The following is an 18,470-nucleotide window of genomic DNA, read 5'->3' on the forward strand; positions in this document are numbered from 1 at the left end:
GCAGAGCCGTGAAAATAAAACATCTTTTTTTTTCTCACAAAAACGATTTTTAGCCCCCCAAATTTTTAATTTTCCCAAGGATAACAAGAGAACTTGGACCCCAGAAGTTGTTGTTCAATTTGTCCCGAGTACGCTGATAACCCATATGTTGGGGTAAATCCCTTTTTGGGCGCACGGGAGAGCTCGGAAGGGAAGGAGCACTGTTTTACTTTTTCAACGCAGAATTGGCTGGAATTGAGATTGGACGCCATGTCGCGTTTGGAGAGCCCCTGATGTGCCTGGACAGTGGAAACTCCCCAATTCTACCTGAAACCCTAACCCAAACACACCCCTAACCCTAATCCCAACGGTAACCCTAACCACACCCCTAGCCCTGACACACCCATAATTCTAATCCCAACCCTAATCCAAACCGTAAATGTAATTCAAACCCTAACCCTAACTTTAGCCCCAACCCTAACCCTAACTTTAGCCCCAACCCTAACCCTAACTTTACCTCCAACCCTAGCCCTAACCCTAACCCTAACTTTAGCCCCAACCCGAACCCTAGCCCTAACCCTAACTCTAGCCCTAACCCTAACCCTAATGGGAAAATGGAAATAAATACATTTTTTTAATTTTATTATTTTTCCCTAACTAAGGGGGTGATGAAGGAGGGTTTGATTTACTTCTATAGCGTTTTTTTATCGGATTTTTATGATTGGCAGCTGTCACACACTAAAAGACGCTTTTTATAGCAAAAAAGTTTTTGCGTCTCCACATTTTGAGACCTATAATTTTTCCACATTTTGCTCCACAGAGTCATGTGAGGTCTTGTTTTTTGCGGGACGAGTTGACGTTTTTATTGGTAACATTTTCGGACACGTGACCGTTTTTGATCACTTTTTATTCCGATTTTTGTGAGGCAGAATGACCAAAAACCTGCTATTCATGAATTTCTTTTGGGAGAGGCGTTTATACCGTTCCGTGTTTGGTAAAATTGATAAAGCAGTTTTATTCGACGGGTCAGTACGATTACAGCGATATCTCATTTATATCATTTCTTTATGTTTTGGCGCTTTTATACGATAAAAACTATTTTATAGAAAAAATAATTATTTTAGTATCGCTTTATTCTCAGGACTATAACTTTTTTATTTTTTTGCTGATGATGCTGTATTGGGGCTTGTTTTTTGCGGGACAAGATGACGTTTTCAGCGGTACCATGATTATTTATATCAGTCTTTTTGATCGCGTGTTATTCCACTTTTTGTTCGGCGGTATGGTAATAAAGCGTTGTTTTTTGCCTCGTTTTTTTTTTTTTTTTCTTATGGTGTTTACTGAAGGGGTTAACTAGTGGGGCAGTTTTATAGGTTGGGTCGTTACGGACGCGGCGATACTAAATATGTGTACTTTTATTATTTTTTTTATTATTTAGATAAAGAAATGTATTTATGGGAATAATATATATATTTTTTTTATTATTTATTTAGGAATTTTTTTTTTTTTTTACACATGTGGAAAAATTTTTTTTTTACTTTTTTACTTTGTCCCAGGGAGGGACATCACAGATCGATGATCTGATAGTGTGCACAGCACTCTTGTCAGATCACCGATCTCACTTACATCGGTGCAGGCTTACCAGCGTCTGCTCTGAGCAGGCGCTCGGTAAGCCACCTTTCTCCCTGCAGGACCCGGATGCCGCGGCCATCTTGGATCCAGGACCAGCAGGGAGGAAGGAGGTAGGAGACCCTCGGAGCAACGCGATCACATCGCGTTGCTCCGGGGGTCTCAGGGAAGCCCGCAGGGAGCCCCCTCCCTGCGCGATGCTTCCCTATACCGCCGGTACACTGCGATCATGTTTGATCGCGGTGTGCCGGGGGTTAATGTGCCGGGGGCGGTCCGTGACCGCTCCTGGCACATAGTGCCGGATGTCAGCTGCGATAGGCAGCTGACACCCGGCCGCGATCGGCCGCGCTCCCCCCGTGAGCGCGGCCGATCGCGTATGACGTACTATCCCGTCACCCGGAATTAAGTCCCAGGTCACCTTGACGGGATAGTACGTCATACGGGATTAAGGGGTTAACCCCTTAGTGACAGAGCCAATTTGGTACTTAATGACCGAGCCAATTTTTACAATTCTGACCACTGTCAATTTATGAGGTTATAACTCTGGAACGCTTTAACGGATCCTGCTGATTCTGAGACTGTTTTTTCGTGACATGTTGTACTTCATGCTAGTGGTAACATTTCTTCGATATTACTTGCGATTATTTATGAAAAAAATGGAAATATGGTGAAAATTTTTAAAATTTTGCAATTTTCAAATTTTGTATTTTTATGCCCTTAAATCAGAGAGATATGTCACACAAAATAGTTAATAAATAACATTTCCGACATGTCTACTTTACATCAGCACAATTTTGGAAACAAAATTTTTTTTTGTTAGGGAGTTATAAGGGTTAAAATTTGACCAGCAATTTCTCATTTTTACAACACCATTTTTTTTTAGGGACCACATCACATTTGAAGTCATTTTGAGGGGTCTATATGATAGAAAATAACCAAGTGTGACACCATTCTAAAAACTGCACCCCTCAAGGTACTTAAAACCACATTCAAGAAGTTTATTAACCCTTTACGTGCTTCACAGGAACTCAAACAATGTGGAAGGAAAAAATGAACATTTAACTTTTTTTGCAAACAGTTTAATTCAGAACCATATTTTTTTATTTTCACAAGTGTAAAAACAGAAATTTAACCATACATTTTGTTGTGCAATTTCTCCTGAGTACGTCAATACCCCATATGTGGGGGTAAACCACTGTTTGGGCGCACCGCAGAGCTTGGAAGAGAAGGAGTGCCGTTTTACTTTTTCAATGTAGAATTGGCTGGAATTGAGATCGGACGCCATGTCGCGTTTGGAGAGCCCCTGATGTGCCTAAACAGTGGAAACCCCCCACAAGTGACACCATTTTGGAAACTAGACCCCATAAGGAACTTAACTAGATGTGTGGTGAGCACTTTGATCCCCCAGGTGCTTCACGGAAGTTTATAACGTAGAGCCGTGAAAATAAAAAATCACATTTTTTCTACAAAAATGATCTTTTTGCCCCAAAATTTTTATTTTCCCAAGGGTAACAGGAAAAATTAGACCACAAAAGTTGTTGTGCAATTTCTCCTGAGTACGTTGATACCCCATATGTGGGGGTAAACCACTGTTTGGGCTCACTGCAGAGCTTGGAAGAGAAGGAGCGCCGTTTTACTTTTTCAATGTAGAATTAGCTGGAATTGAGATCGGATGCCATGTCGCGTTTGGAGAGCCCCTGATGTGCCTAAACAGTAGAAACCCCCCACAAATGACACCATTTTGGAAACTAGACCCCTTAAGGAACTTATCTAGATGTGTGGTGAGCACTTTAAACCCCCAGGTGCTTCCCAGAAGTTTATAACGTAGAGCCGTGAAAATAAAAAAGTTGCATTTTTTCTACAAAAATGATCTTTTTGCCCCAAAATTTTTATTTTCACAAGGGTAACAGGAGAAATTAGACAACAAATGTTGTTGTGCAACCTCTCCTGAGTACGTCGATACCCCATATGTGGGGGTAAACCACTGTTTGGGCGCACTGCAGAGCTTGGAAGAGAAGGAGTGCCGTTTTACTTTTTCAATGTAGAATTGGCTGGAATTGAGATCGGATGCCATGTCGCGTTTGGAGAGCCCCTGATGTGCCTAAACAGTGGAAACCCCCCACAAATGACACCATTTTGGAAACTAGACCTCTTAAGGAACTTATCTAGATGTGTGGTGAGCACTTTAAACCCCCAGGTGCTTCACTGAAGTTTATAACGTAGAGCCGTGAAAATAAAAAATCCTTTTTTTTCACTCAAAAATGATTTTTTTAGCCTGCAATTTTTTATTTTATCAAGGGTAACAGGAGACATTGGACCACAAAATCTGTTGACCAGTTTGTCCTGAGTACGCTGATACCCCATATGTGGGGGGAGGGCACTGTTTGGGCACCCATCAGGGCTCGGAAGGGAAGGAGCGCCGATTGGAATGCAGACTTTGATGGGATGGTCTGCAGGTGTCATGTTGCATTTGCAGAGATCCTGATGTACCTAAACAGTAGAAACCCCCCACAATTGACTCCATTTTGGAAACTAGACCCCCCAAGGAACTTATCTAGATGTGTTGTGAGAACTTTGAATGCCCAAGTGCTTCACAGAAGTTTATAATGCAGAGTCGTGAAAACAAAAAAAAATATTTTTCACAAAAAAGATTTTTTTAGCCCCCCAATTTTTATTATCACAAGTGTAACAAGAGAAATTGGACCCCAAAAGTTGTTGTCCAATTTGTCCTGAGTACACTGATACCCCATGTGTGGGGGGGGACCACTGTTTAGGTGCATGGCTGAGCTCGGAAGGGAAGGAGTGCCGTTTTGGAATGCAGACTTTGATAGAATGGTCTGCGGGCGTTATGTTGCATTTGCAGAGCCCCAGATATACCTAAACAGTAGAGACCCCCCAGAAGTGACCCCATTTTGGAAACTAGACCCCCCAAGGAACTTATCTAGATGTGTGGTGAGAACTTTGAATGCCCAAGTGCTTCACAGAAGTTTATAATGCAGAGTCGTGAAAATAATTTTTTTTTTTTCCACAAAAAAAGATTTTTTAGCCCCCAAGTTTTTATTTTCACAAGGGTACCAGGAGAAATTGGACCCCAAAAGTTGTTGTCCAATTTATTCCGAGTACGCTGATGCCCCATATGTGGGGGTAAACCACTGTTTGGGCGCACGGCAGAGCTCAGAAGGTAGGGAGCACCATTTTACTTTTTGAGCACAAAATTGGCTGTGGCGTTTAGAGACCCCCTGATGTACCTAAACAGTGGAAACCCCCCAATTCTAACTCCAACCCTAACCCCAACCCGATCCATAATCCTAATCACAACCCTAACCCCCAAAACACCCCTAATCCCAAAGCTAACCATAACCCTAATCAAAACCCTAAACCCAACACCCCCCTAATCCTAATCTCAACCCTAACCTCAAAACCTAACCCTAATCCCAATACACCCCTATCCTTAATCCCAACCCTAGCCTTAACCCTAATCCCAAACCTAACCCTAATCCCAAATGTAACCCCAATGCCAACCCTAATCCAAATCCTAATCCCAACTCTAACCCTAACTTTAGCCCCAACCCTAGCCCTAACCCTAACTTTAGCCCAAACCCTAACTTTAACCCTAAACCTAGCCCCAACACTAAACCCAAACTTTAGCCCCAACCCTAGCCCTAACCCTAGCTCTAACCCTAATCCTAGCTCTAACCCTAACCCAAGCCCTAACCCTAAGGCTATGTGCACATGTTGCGGATTTTGCTGCGGATCCGCAGCGTTTCCGTAGCTGTGGGTCCGCAGCAGTTTCCCATGAGTTTACAGTACAATGTAAACCTATGGGAAACATAAAACGCTGTGCCCATGCTGCGGAAAAAAACACACGGAAACGCAGCGGTTTACATTCCGCAGCACGTCAATTCTTTCTGCTGATTCCGCAGCGGTTTTACACCTGCTCCATAATAGAAAACCGCAGGTGTAAAACCGCAGTGGAATCCGCACAAAAAACGCGGTACATCCGCGATAAATCCGCAGGAAAAACGCAGCGTTTTGGTCCTGCGGATTTATCAAATCCGCTGCGGAAAAATCCGCAGAGAACCACTCTATGTGCGCACATATCCTAACCCTACCCCTAACCCTACCCCTAACCCTACCCCTAACCCTATTTGGAAAATAGAAATTCATACATTTTTTTTATTTTATTATTTTTTTCTTACTAAGGGGGTGATAAAGGGGGGGTTATTTACTATTTTTTTTATTTTGATCACTGTGATAGGATCTCACAGTGACCAAAATAAAAAAAAAAGAGGAAGAATTTTCTTTTGCCGGCCGGCAGATCATGGCGGGCGCACTGCGCATGCGCCCGCCATTTTCTTACCGGAGCAAGAAGCCGGCGGCCAGCAGAAGAAGCAGGAGGACCCAGGGACACCGGTAAGTATAACAGGGTCCCCGAATCCCCCTATTTCTCTGTCCTCTGATGTGCGATCACATCAGAGGACAGAGAATGACATCGCTTTTTTTTGCGGTCGCCGGTAAACAGTTAATTACCGGCGATCGCAAAACCAGTGGTCGGTAAAAACCGACCCCAAAGAACATCCGGGTGCCGGGCGCACTGCGCATGCGCCCGCCATTATTTCCCCGGAAAAAGATGGCGGCGCCCATCGGGAGCCACGAGGAGCACCGGGGGAGGTAGGTGAGTTTTGAGGGGCTATCGGGGACCACATTTCTCTGTCCTCCGATGTGCGATCACATCAGAGGACAGAGAAATTAAATGGCAAATCGCGTTTTTTTTTTTATGGTTGCGACCGCCGGTAAACGGTTAATTACCGGCGATCGCAACTCGGGGGTCGGTAAAAAACCCCCGAATCATGTTCTCTGGGGTCTCGGCTACCCTCGGCAACCGAGACCCCAGAGAAAATCCGACTCTGGGGGGCGCTATTCACTTTTTCCACAGCGCCGTTAATTAACGGCGCTGTGGTTTAAGTACCCTTAGCGGCCGCCGTTAAAAGGCGTATCGGCGGTCGTTAAGGGGTTAAGTCTACGGCTCCAGTTACCATGGTTGCTACACACAAGTTTTTTTTCATCCAGCTTCATATTAAGTGCAGTTTGGAGAGCAGGAACATTTTTATATTTTAAAGCACACAAATACTAGATATATTTTATTTTCATTTTTCTCATGGTTCTCATCTTGTCAATGTTAAATTTAGAAAACAGCAACAGATTGGGAACAAATAAAATAAGCAGTACCTGTTCGGTTTAGCCGTGCCATGTTCATCATTGCCTCCTGATATGCCAACTCCACATCTTCTTGTGTAACGACCAGCTTTATTTTATTCCATTTTTCTGGCTGGTAGTGTTGAAAGAATATATAATTAGAAAATTCATGCAAAATATTACATTGTGTCTCAATCTTTGTATGTTTCACATAGAACAGTAAGTTGGTGGGAAATTACTCGTAATGTAAATGATACAGACCGTGGGAACCTTCAGGATTTGTCTAGAGCTCTTCTTGAGTGAAGCATAGGTGCCCATGTTTGGCTTCCCCTCCATTCACGGTCAATGGGATTGTCGGAGATAGAGTGCTGTACTCTAGAATGGACTGGAGGGCAAGCATGCGCACCTATGCTCTGTTCAAGACCAGGCAGTTTTGGGGTCCTGGAGCGCTGTTCTCAGGAACACTGGTGGGCTCAGCTGTTGGGCCAGCAATCAGAAAGGTATGCCTTATCCTATGAATAGGTTATAACTTAGACTCTTGGGAAAATCACTTTAATGTGGGGGTTACTTGTATTTATGGTCTGGAGACTTAGCACTGTGGTATACTGTATTGGTCCTGTAGTTCAATTTAAAAATGGAATAGTTCTTTATCAGCGCAGTAGTATACAGAGATCATTACCATACTACATAGCGCAGGGCAGTGAAATGAACTGAATGACCACAGTAATATAACACCTAGAAATTATTATTTTGTATAAGAATGAGGGTATAGAGAAGCTTACTTACAATATCTAGCCATTGATGAACTGCTACTGCAACTTGGGTCCCCAAAGGCTTGGTCAATACAAGGACATCCCCAGGTACTGCATTGTCTGGCCTGTGTGGATACACGAGCAGACAATGTATGCCATGCATATAAATTTATCTGTCAAATTCTAAATTTGTATCCTACTTTTTAACTTAGCTTTGCTTACACAGCCTACAGCAATCCGGTCTCCAAAATGTCTTCTGATGTAGGAGACCTGTCCATCAGTCTCCTCCAACACTTGGAAAAGTTGTACTTCACTTGAAGGAGGCTGATGGACAGGTCTGGTAACATGCTCCTCTATCGGCAGCCATTGTGAGAACAGAACTGCGGTGTTTATGAAGGCTGCACTGACAAGTCTAGGAGGAGAATCTGCAATACTGATATACTAGTAAGTGCTACAAAATAATGTCCCCAACACATTGGGATATATAAAGATAAACGTGGACAAGCCCATATTACAAGTTCATATTAAGAGGTTCCTTGCTAATGAAAAAAAGTGTTTCTTGTCGTCAGCACTATACTTTGTAACATTTTGTGTGATACGATGGGTTAAGATTCTGTTTCTATAAAAAGTTTACGCGTTGTGTGAGCCGTTGCATGAAAGATGGCTAAGTCTATTGAGACAAGCCTGTCCATGGGGCAATCCACAAGGACACACCCGTGACTCTCTGCAAGCAACATGGGCAGGGAGCTTTCAAAAGGCACAATATTAAAGGGAACCGGTCATGTCCCAAAACGCTGTTAACCTGCAGCTACAGGGTTAACCTGCTGATTAATAGTGTTCTAAAGCTGCCTCTGCACTGAAAGCCCTGCTGCCGAGAGGAAATTAACGGTTTTCCTCCCAGCAGCCGCGGGCTTTCAGTCAGAGGTGTGGCCTCAATCACCACTCAGTACACGGTGAGCAGAGACTGACAGCACGCTGTACAATGATGAACTGTACAGCAGGGTGTTCGAGTGCTGTGGCATAGTTACAGTGCTCTCTATGTACTGAGTGGAGACTGAAGCCTCCATGACTGAAAGCCAGAGGCTGCCGGGAGGAATAGAGTTCTTTTCCTCCTGGCAGCTCGGCATTAAGTGCGGTAGCCACACAGCTTTAACCTGTAGATAAACCCTATATCATGGATGATACCAAACAAATTGTTACATTTTTCACAAAAAATACATAAATATGCAATATGCTATAAGTGATGTATGGTCCTATATTTGGTACAACATCCTTCAAGAGCAATTTGGTAAGAACAGTATGGTGGGACGGTATTATGAGGGAACTCTTCCAGGTCACTTCTACTTTTGGCTGCAATGCTGTTATTCGTGTAAATGTATTACAGTCTCACATGACGTATGACTTTTTAAAAGTTGCTATTCATAACTCTTGCTTGCAGCTCATTTACAAAGCTAACCGGACACACTTTTCCCCAAAGTGGCCAAGTGGCATAAAATTGGAAAAAGTTGCAAATTGTTACTAAAACTAAAAAAAATGGCATGTGTCAAAATGTGAGAGTTTTTGATTCCAGAAAACTGATGCAAAAGCCTTTATACACATTTTCCTTTCTGTTGTGTTTTTTTTCTAATACCTAGACATGTGAATGTATTAAACTAGTTACATGCGAGTGCCTTTTACTTTCACCAATTTCCTTTTTTCCCTAAACATAGATGCAAGTTACTTATTTATTTTGTTACAGCAGTGTAACGCTTTACACAACTTAGTTTATGTCTGACCAATGCATATCTAAAATAGATACAAAGGTAAAAAGTGCAAAGGTAAAGGAACTACTTTCCTCTCCACCCAAAGCCAAGTGCTGGTGATAAAAATGATGAGGCTGATAATGCTTTACAGCATTACATAATCACATGTCTCTGTAACTTCTAAGCACATTGCTGACTTTATCCTTATTCTGTGCTTCTCACATAAAGGTTTTTATGAGCAAACAGAGGAAAGCAAAAGTGAACCAATAGGAGAATGCAATTTCTATTTAGAATGCAGGTCTTTTTTAAAGTGTGCTACACTGCCCTCTTCTGGTAAAGAATTCATACATTCGCTTCTATGTAAATGCTGTATTACAAACAACTTCAATAAACCTCAATTTCAAAATTTGGGAAAACATTTTTGTGTTTTTTTTCATGAAAACTACAATTTTAGCCAGTAAACTATTTAAGTGACTAGAAAGTCTGTACAATTCCTGTTGCTTGTAATACCAACATATTCTGATGCAGAGTACACAGTTCTGTCCCAAACGGGGCTCACAATAGTCTTAAACACACTCATACACTAGAGCCAATATATTAATGGGAGTTTGTCCACTAACGAGCAACCCCTTCTTAATCACTTCAGTGATTCAACACAAAACAATTGTGATGGGTGTAATTAAGCTAAAAAACACAAAAAGAAAAGCAACTCTTAAAATGTAACTTTTAATGCAATAGGATTAAAAAAAATTCCCTAGAAAAATTCTTAATTCTTAACAAATGCAAATCGCACCTCCCAAAGGTTTAGATCAAGGGAATATTGCCAGGGAATAATGGACAGTGCAATGATACAGTCCTCACGCTGCCCCTATACATGCGCTAATAAGCCGATAGCCTGCCTGACAGTGTTGGCACCCTAAAATTCGATGTGGTGCCCCCACTCAACGGCGCTGCGACAGCCTCCTATAAGAGGTAGTGCAAGTATAGGAGTGGAGCTCTATTGTTTACAGATGCACTTTACTGAACATTTGGCTATGCATTAGAGGTGAAGATAACCATCCTGATCTTGAAAGGGTTTATATAGTTACATTACCATATGTCAAAAAACCCTTCCGTATTATAAAATAGTCTAGAGACTATCAGCAAGATCATAGATATTTTGTTTCATTTGTGTGCATGTTGGGTAATATTGGTACGGGTCTAGCCTGAAAGGGATTTCAATGGACAGCCGACGTTGAGTGGGGGTGCCACATCGAATTTTAGGTTGCCAACCTCTGCTGTCAGGCAGGCTATCAGCTTATTAGGGCATGTATAGGGGCAGCATGAGGTCTGTATCATTACACGGTCCATTATTCCCTGGCAATATTCCCTTGATCTAAACCTTTGGGAGGTGCGATTTGCATTTGTTATGAATTTTTCTAGGGATTTTTTTTTTTTTTTTTTTTTTTAATCCTATTGCATTAAAAGTGAAATTTTAAGGGTTGTTTTTCTTTTTGGTTTTTAATCTCTTCAGTGGCCTATGTAAAGCAAAAACAATGGATACTCTCCTCCAACAGCAGCGCCATTCTAGTGATGTCAGCACCGCTATTTCCATTATTGTGTCATCTGACCACTGCAATCAATGACAAATGACGAGCTGCAGACTGACGGAATAATGATGAGCTACAGCTGATAAGCGCCGATTAGATGTACCTCATTAATATTCCGTCAGATAAGACATCTGCTCTGATGAAATAGAAAAGGCTGATTGGCTGCAGAATAGCGGTACCGCAACTACTGGAACAGCGCCGCTTGGGGAGACGAGTGTCCCATGTTTTCATTTTACATGAAGTGATTAATAGGTTGTCCAGTATTGGGGAACCTCTTTAATGCTTTTTTTTTTTTTTTTAACTCTGGGTGAGGCCACCTAGAGAAACATGGGGAGAACATAAAAGCTCTATGCAGATGTTGTCCTTGCTTGGGTTCAAGTTCAAGACCCCAGTGCTAAAAGGCAACAATGAGAAAAAAAATAGATGGCGTCTACACAGCAATTCTTCGTAATTACACTAAACTAAGTCACCAGTAAATCATTACAGTTTTTTAGTTCTTGGTCTTTTCTATTAAAGACAAGTAATGAATATCTGCAAAGTTTTGGAATATGATGCCGCTGTAGATAAACCTGATTGCATCTCGCCCCAGGGTGCTGAATGTACAGCCCTGGGATACCATATGTTTAGCAACTCACATGATGAACTCATTAGGCTGACATACAGTGGTGGCAACTCCTCCTAGAACTACCCAAGGATTTAACACAGTCTGTCCTCCCGTAACTGAAGTCCCAGCTTCTTCTGCAGCATCCTTGAATCCCTGAATGATGAGGGGCATTACCTTGTCTCTTTCCTACAAAATAAGAAATATGCAAAATATGATGATGCTAAAATGAATAGAGCTCCTTAGACGATACTGCATGCATATCAATATACATGGTATACAGATGCTGAACTGATGGTTTCCTCTAGGTTTCACCTTCTACCCACAGGATTACCGCTATCTTTTTCCCCCTGCCCCTGTGTTTGTCCATTCTCATCTTTCCCTCACTTTATCATCAGTTAAGGTACGCACACAGTTTGTCTTTGAGGTAGAAAAAATTGGCTTGGCTTTCAAGAGCAATTCATGTCAAAAATCCATGCAGTTTTACAAGGCCATTTTCAGATGGGGAAGGGGGGGATTTTTTGCAGCTTCTTGACTTTAATGTCAAGTTTGGTGCAGAGTCCACAGGAAATTTGCATTACAGAAGGAACATGTCAGTTCCCCCCCATGCAATATGGTTTTAAGACCTCATAAATGTCATTTTTCAATTTAAATCAATAGGAAGCTTATGTAAAGAGTACTTGAAGAGGAATTTGGAACAGAATACAATCCAAACTCTGTGTTAACCTACCCTTACACTGCACGCTGAAGCTAAGGTTTACACTCACTTCTCCTTTTGTATCTTTGTATTTCTAGGATATATCTTTTCCACTACTTTTTTTTTGTCTTGACAGGAAGCAAATTAAAAATAAAGCTTCACAATTAAAGTTTGCATTAAATGGAATCAGTCACCACCTGGGACTTTTTTACCTATTAATATAGGTAATAGAATGGTTAAAATAGTCCTACCTGTATGCCTCATATCAGTGGTCTTGATGTGCAGAAATCATCTTTTATTCTGTTATGGTAATGATTTCTTCCAGGCTCTGGGGCGTGCGGTGCCTGAAAGTAATCATTTGAGTATCACCCCCTCCCATCAGCCTCAGTGCTCTGCGACGTGTTTGCTGGCCCTGGAATCCCACGCCTGTGCCCTGCAATCTCGCAATTAGGCTATGTTCACACGATCCTTTTTTTGCTGCTGTTCCGCAGCGCTTTTCAGGCTGCGGATTCGCATCCTTTTTCCATGCAGGGTACAGTACAATGTTACCCTATGGAAAACAAAAACCGCTGTGCCCACTATCCTTTTTTTCTCAGGCAAATCCGCGCTGATTTGCCTGCAGAAAAAAGAACCATGTCACTTCTTTCTGCGGATTCAGCTCCTGTTTTCAACAGGCACCAATAGGAAAGTGCTGTTGAAAACCCGCAGAGGAATCTGCAGAAGAAACTGCAGGAAAATCAGCAGTGCAGTTTTGCACTGCGGGTTTTCCAAATCAGGACCTGAAAAAAAAAGGATAAAAAAAAAGGATCGTGTGAACATAGCCTTATACTTACCTTTTCTGCCCTACCATGGGCATTGGCAGCATTGTTCTTCTGCGCAGGCATGTCAGTGCTACTGAAGTAAAGCCCCACTCACCAGCGCCTGCACAGAAGATGCCAATGCCCATAGCAAGGCTGAAAAGGTAAATATAATGCGTGATAGCAGGCGCGAGATTCCGGGGCCAGCAAACACGTCACATGGCAGTGTGACGCTGATGGGAGAGGGTGGTATTCAAACAAAGACAGGAGACAGAGTTTTCTTCCAGGTACCGCATGTCCCGAAGCCTGGAAGAAATCATTACCATAGCAGAATAAAAGACTCTCTCTGCACATCAAGACCACAGATATGAGGCACAAAGGTAGGATCATTTTAACCATTCTATTACCTGTAGGCCCATTTTAATAGGTAAAAAAAAAAGTTCCAGAGAGTGACAGATTCCCTTTAAGCCTTAAAATCACAGAATTTTCCTTTTATACAGTTGTGCTCAAGAGTTTACATACCCAGGCAGAATTTTTGCTTTCTTGGCCTTTCTTCAGAGAATTTGAATGATGACACCAAAACTTTTTCTTCACTCATGGTTAGTGGTTGGGTGAAGCTATTTGTTGTCAAACTACTGTGGTTTCTCTATTTAAATCATAATGACAATCCAAAAGACCCTGATCAAAAGTTCACGAACCCCATTTCTTAATACCGTGTATTACCCCCTCTAACATCAATGACAGCTTGAAGTCTTTTGTAGATGAGGTTCTTTATTTTCTCAGATGGTAAAGCTGCCCATTCTTCTTGGAAAAAAGCCTCCAGTTCCTGTAAATTCCTGGGCTGTCTAGCATGAACTGCACTCTTGAGATCTCCCCAGAGTGGCTCAATGATATTGAGTTCAGGAGACTGTAATGGCCACTCCAGAACCTTCACTTTGTTCTGCTGTAGCCAATGAGCGGTCTATTTGGCCTTGTGTTTTGGATCGTTGTCATGTTGGAACGTCCAAGTACGTCCAATGCGCAGCTACCGGGCTGATGAGTGCAAATTTGCCACCAGTATTTGCTAATAATGTGCTGCATTCATCTTTCCTTCAACTTTGACCTAGTTTCATGTGCTTTGTAGCTCACACATCCCCAAAACATCAGCGATCCATCTCCATGATTTACAATAGGAATGGTGTTCATTTCATCGTAGGCCTTGTTGACCTCTCTCCAAGTGTAACGTTTATGGTTTTGGCCAAAAAGTTCAATTTTGGTCTCATCACTTCAAATTACCCTGTTCCAGAAATGTTGAGGCTTGTCTCTGTGCTGTTTTGCGTATTGTAGGGGATATACTTTGTGGCATTTGCACAGTAATGGCTTTTTTCTGGTGACTCGACCATGCAGCCCATTTTTATTCAAGTGCCTCCTTATTGTGCATCTTGCAACAGGCACACCACTAGTTTTAATAGAGTCCTGTATTTCAGCTGATGTTATTTGTGGGTTTTTCTTTGCATCCCGAACAATTTTCCTGGCAGTTGTGGACGACAATTTTGTTAGTCTACCTGACCATTGCTTTGTTTTTACAGAGCCCCTGTTTTTCTATTTGTTAATCACAGTTTGAACGCTGCTGACTGGCATTATTAATTCCTTGGATATCTTTTTGTATCCCTTTCCATTTTCATACAGTTCAACTACATTTTCCCGTAGATCCGTTGACAATTCTTTTGCTTTCCCCATGACTCACAATCCAGAAACATCAGTGTCTGGATGAAAGATGCAAGAGTCTGTCTGGATCCCAGAAACTCACTCAGCTTTTATGCACACACGCTGATTACAAGCAAATAGGTCGCAGGTGAGGATGTTACCTTTAGTAGCCACTCAAACCCATTTGTGTCAACTTCTGTGCATGTTATCAGGCCTAAATCACCAGGGTATGTGAACTTTTGATCAGGGTCATTTGGATATTTTGTCATTATGATTTAAAAAGAGAAAACACAGTAGGTTGACAATAAATAGCTTCACCCAACCACTAACCATGAGTGGAGAAAAAGTTTTGGTGTTATCATCATATTCTCTGAAAAAAAGGCCAAGAAAGCAAAAATTCTGCAGGGGTATGTACATTTTTGAGCACAACAGTATATAACATCCATTCTTCATAGAAACCATTAAAGGGGTTGTGCACTACTTCGACAATCCCTACGTAAAGAAAATAATACCCCATGTAACATAAAACAGCATTGTTCTGGCAATGTCGGAGCTGTGTTTGCCAGCATTCATGTGCCATTGTTATGTCACATGAGCACTACAGCCAATCAGCAGCTGCCAATAGGCTGCAGTGTTCACACTTTCCTTGGGCTAAGCCATTTCAGAAAAGGGGAAGTGTAAACTCTTCAGCGCTGTTAGGCTACAGCGCTCACGTGATAAAGATATCATGAAATGAATGGCAGACACGGCACTGACATCATAGGAACAGCGCCAGAATGGAAGGCGAGTATATGGCATTTTATTCTAAATGTGGCCCAGTTACATTCTTGAAGGGGTTATCCCTGAAGCGGACAGCCCCTTAATGAAGCTGACTAGCGGATCTCAACAGACTATATATTTTCTGTGTCATTAATAGGTACTATAAGTGCACAATTATGTACCAAACTAAATGGATTATAGTGTACCATTTAACTAGCTTTTTGAGGCTAATAAGTAAAGGTAAAGCAGGTAATCAGTATAAGTATGTATCTCCAAAAGAGGAGGGTTATACCCACCAGAACGTGCCCGCGGTGTAGCCTCAGGCCCAATGTCTATAGCCTTAAGGCTATGTGCACACGTTCAAGAATTCTTGAGAAAAACCTGAAATTTTCTGCAAGAAATCTGCATGCGTTTTTTGCGCGTTTTTGATGCGTTTTTTTCCGGACATTTCCCAATGCATTTTATAGTGGGAAATCTGCAAAACAACCCGCAAAATTAATGAACATGCTGCGTTTTTTACCGCGATGCGTTTTTTTCACGGAAAAAAACGCATCATGTGCACTAAACATGCGGAATTTATTCTAAATGATGGGATGCATATTGTATGTTGTTTTTTTGCGGTTTTATAGCGTTTTTATCGAGAAAAAACGCGAAAAAAACGCGAAAAATCAGCAACGTGTGCACACAGCCTAAGGCGATCATATGCACACAAAAAAGGCATTCATCAATTTCAATAGATTTCCTTTGCAGTTATTTTGGAGTTTTCACATTGCCACTAATTCTTCTTGGGACAAATACAAGGCATAAATGTTTGCACGTGGGAAGTAATACGTACCCGATCAGTCAGTTTATTACTAACACCAAGAAGCATCAGCATGTTGTCACATTCAGTTACCCCCATTGCATATAGGTCACTTAATACATTTGCACATGCTATTCGCCCCTAAAAAAGAAAAAAAAAGATGTACATTACTATTATTTTATTTTTAGACCACCATTGATCACATGGTGCTCTAGATGTGAAAAGGGGTTCACATACAAAGTACAGATCTAAATTACAATGATAAAACGAAAAATGACAGACTGGGACAGAGAGGGGGAGGGCCCTAAAATAATATAGCAAGTTTTATTTTATTAGGCATTTTTAGAGCTCGAGTATATAACCAAATAATTAGAATCTCTTGTTATTATCATCATCATACATCATAGACTGGAGAATTAATAATAAAAAAAATATAATCAGAAAGTGTATTTGCATATTGCTTGTTACACATGACATTAATACCCAGCAGAATATGTATGCCATGCTGTATTCTTATCTTTTTAAGATTGGAGCGCATGGGTGTTCGATGTCACAGTATCACAGCTTAGCATTCATCAGAGGCCATCATTTATCAAATACATTTATCAAACGGAGCCATGTAACACGATATGAACAGAGCTTAAAGTGGTTTTCCCATGAACAAAAGTTCATTTTAATCAATACATATTGGAATAATGCTAAGTTCCACAATTGGATGTGTTTATATAAAATGTTCCTGTGCTGAGATAATCTTATAGAAGTGCCCCTGCTGTGTACTGTGTAATGGCCGTGTCTGACTGTACAGGGACATGGTCTGATCATACCACAGCTCCTGGGCAGGGGAGGAAGCAAAATACTTGGATTTAATGTAATCAGACAACAGGTCTAAAGCGGCTTGGATTAAGGACTGAGATACTTGGCTCTGTTGGTCAACAAATCCTTACTCTTCTGGACAGTTTATAAGAATAGCCCCCAATAAGTCTATAAATATAGGTATGTGCGCACAGCCTACCATCATGTAAGGGTCATCTACGATAGGATATATGTAGTCTGTAGTTTGAACCAGAGAAAGGCCGCCATGTCTTAATGGGATGACGCATGTGTCCATGCCAATACCTAGAAAAAGGGAAAACTGATGTTACATTCATTATTAAAATACATTCACGGTACATGTTTTCACTGTCCATATTCACTAATTGGAGATATCTTTGCCAAAGTCTATACTGAAATACCTGCGCCCTCCACCACACATCGATATAACATCATACAGAATGATTATGTACTGTGCTAATACCTGGAAATGACAACTTTATTATTATTATTATTATTTATTGTTATAGCGCAATTTATCCCATGGCGCTTTACATGTGAGGAGGGGTATACATAATAAAAACAAGTACAATAATCTTAAACAATACAAGTCACAACTGGTACAGGAGGAGTGAGGACCCTGCCCGCGAGGGCTCACAATCTACAAGGACTTCATTTACTTTCACAGATTGCTAAGGAAATGGAGCTGGGATTGGGGTTAGACCTGCTGTGTTCCCCTTAGGGGAACCTAATGTCACTAATGTTTAGGGGGCTGCTTTGTCTTATAACTGGGGTGAAGTTGCAGTGATAATGAGGGAAAGTGTGGGACCATAGAGAAGAGAAAGTGCCCACACTGCTATGAATGCAACAGGGAAAAAATAAGAGTATGTGCCATTTATCCGTTTTATAGCATACTTGGCCTATATGTACAGTAAAAGAAAATGATGGAAATTCCCTTTTAAAAACAGCTGTATGTGGATTACTGGTGGAGGGACAAAAAAAACATGTGATGTGTAAGGCCAGCCTCAAAGATTTCTAATTGCAGACTTGTTCTTGCTGGCTTCTAACTTCTAGGAGTTGGACCTTGAAAGGAGTTGTTAACTACAAAAACTTGTATCAGGCCACGTGCACACATTGGAGTATTTAATTAGTTTTTTACTTCTGTATTTTTTCATGCACCCTTGGTTTTGGCTCACAAATACTGAGGTAAATAACTCAAAATACTCAATGCGTGCATGTAGCCATTAAGTAAGCATAGGTCCTTGTGTGGAAAATGAAGAGCCATATCTAAACCCCTTAACCCCCAGAGGTATTTTAGTTTTTGCCTTTTCGCTCCCCTTCTGCCCAGAGCCATAACTTTTTTATTATTCAGTCCACATGACCATGTGAGGGCTTATTTTTTGCGGGACGAATTGTACTTTTGAACGACAC

At 41.4% G+C, this 18,470-nt stretch overlaps 1 protein-coding gene across 2 annotated transcripts in view; it reads right to left on the reverse strand.

Annotated features, from left to right (window-relative positions):
- SEPHS1 (selenophosphate synthetase 1) overlaps positions 1-18,470 on the reverse strand; it is a 110,327-nt gene that overhangs the window by 18,145 nt on the left and 73,712 nt on the right. For both annotated transcript variants that reach the window (XM_077264606.1, XM_077264605.1), the window contains exons 3-7: positions 17,242-17,345; positions 16,263-16,370; positions 11,523-11,677; positions 7,591-7,681; positions 6,838-6,937 (exon numbers count right to left, since the gene is read on the reverse strand). In XM_077264606.1, coding sequence (XP_077120721.1) covers positions 6,838-6,937; positions 7,591-7,681; positions 11,523-11,677; positions 16,263-16,370; positions 17,242-17,345 — 558 coding nt within the window. The remainder of the gene's footprint in view (positions 1-6,837; positions 6,938-7,590; positions 7,682-11,522; positions 11,678-16,262; positions 16,371-17,241; positions 17,346-18,470) is intronic.

Source organism: Ranitomeya variabilis, chromosome 5 (genome assembly GCF_051348905.1).
Source record: "Ranitomeya variabilis isolate aRanVar5 chromosome 5, aRanVar5.hap1, whole genome shotgun sequence".
NCBI lineage: Eukaryota > Metazoa > Chordata > Amphibia > Anura > Dendrobatidae > Ranitomeya > Ranitomeya variabilis.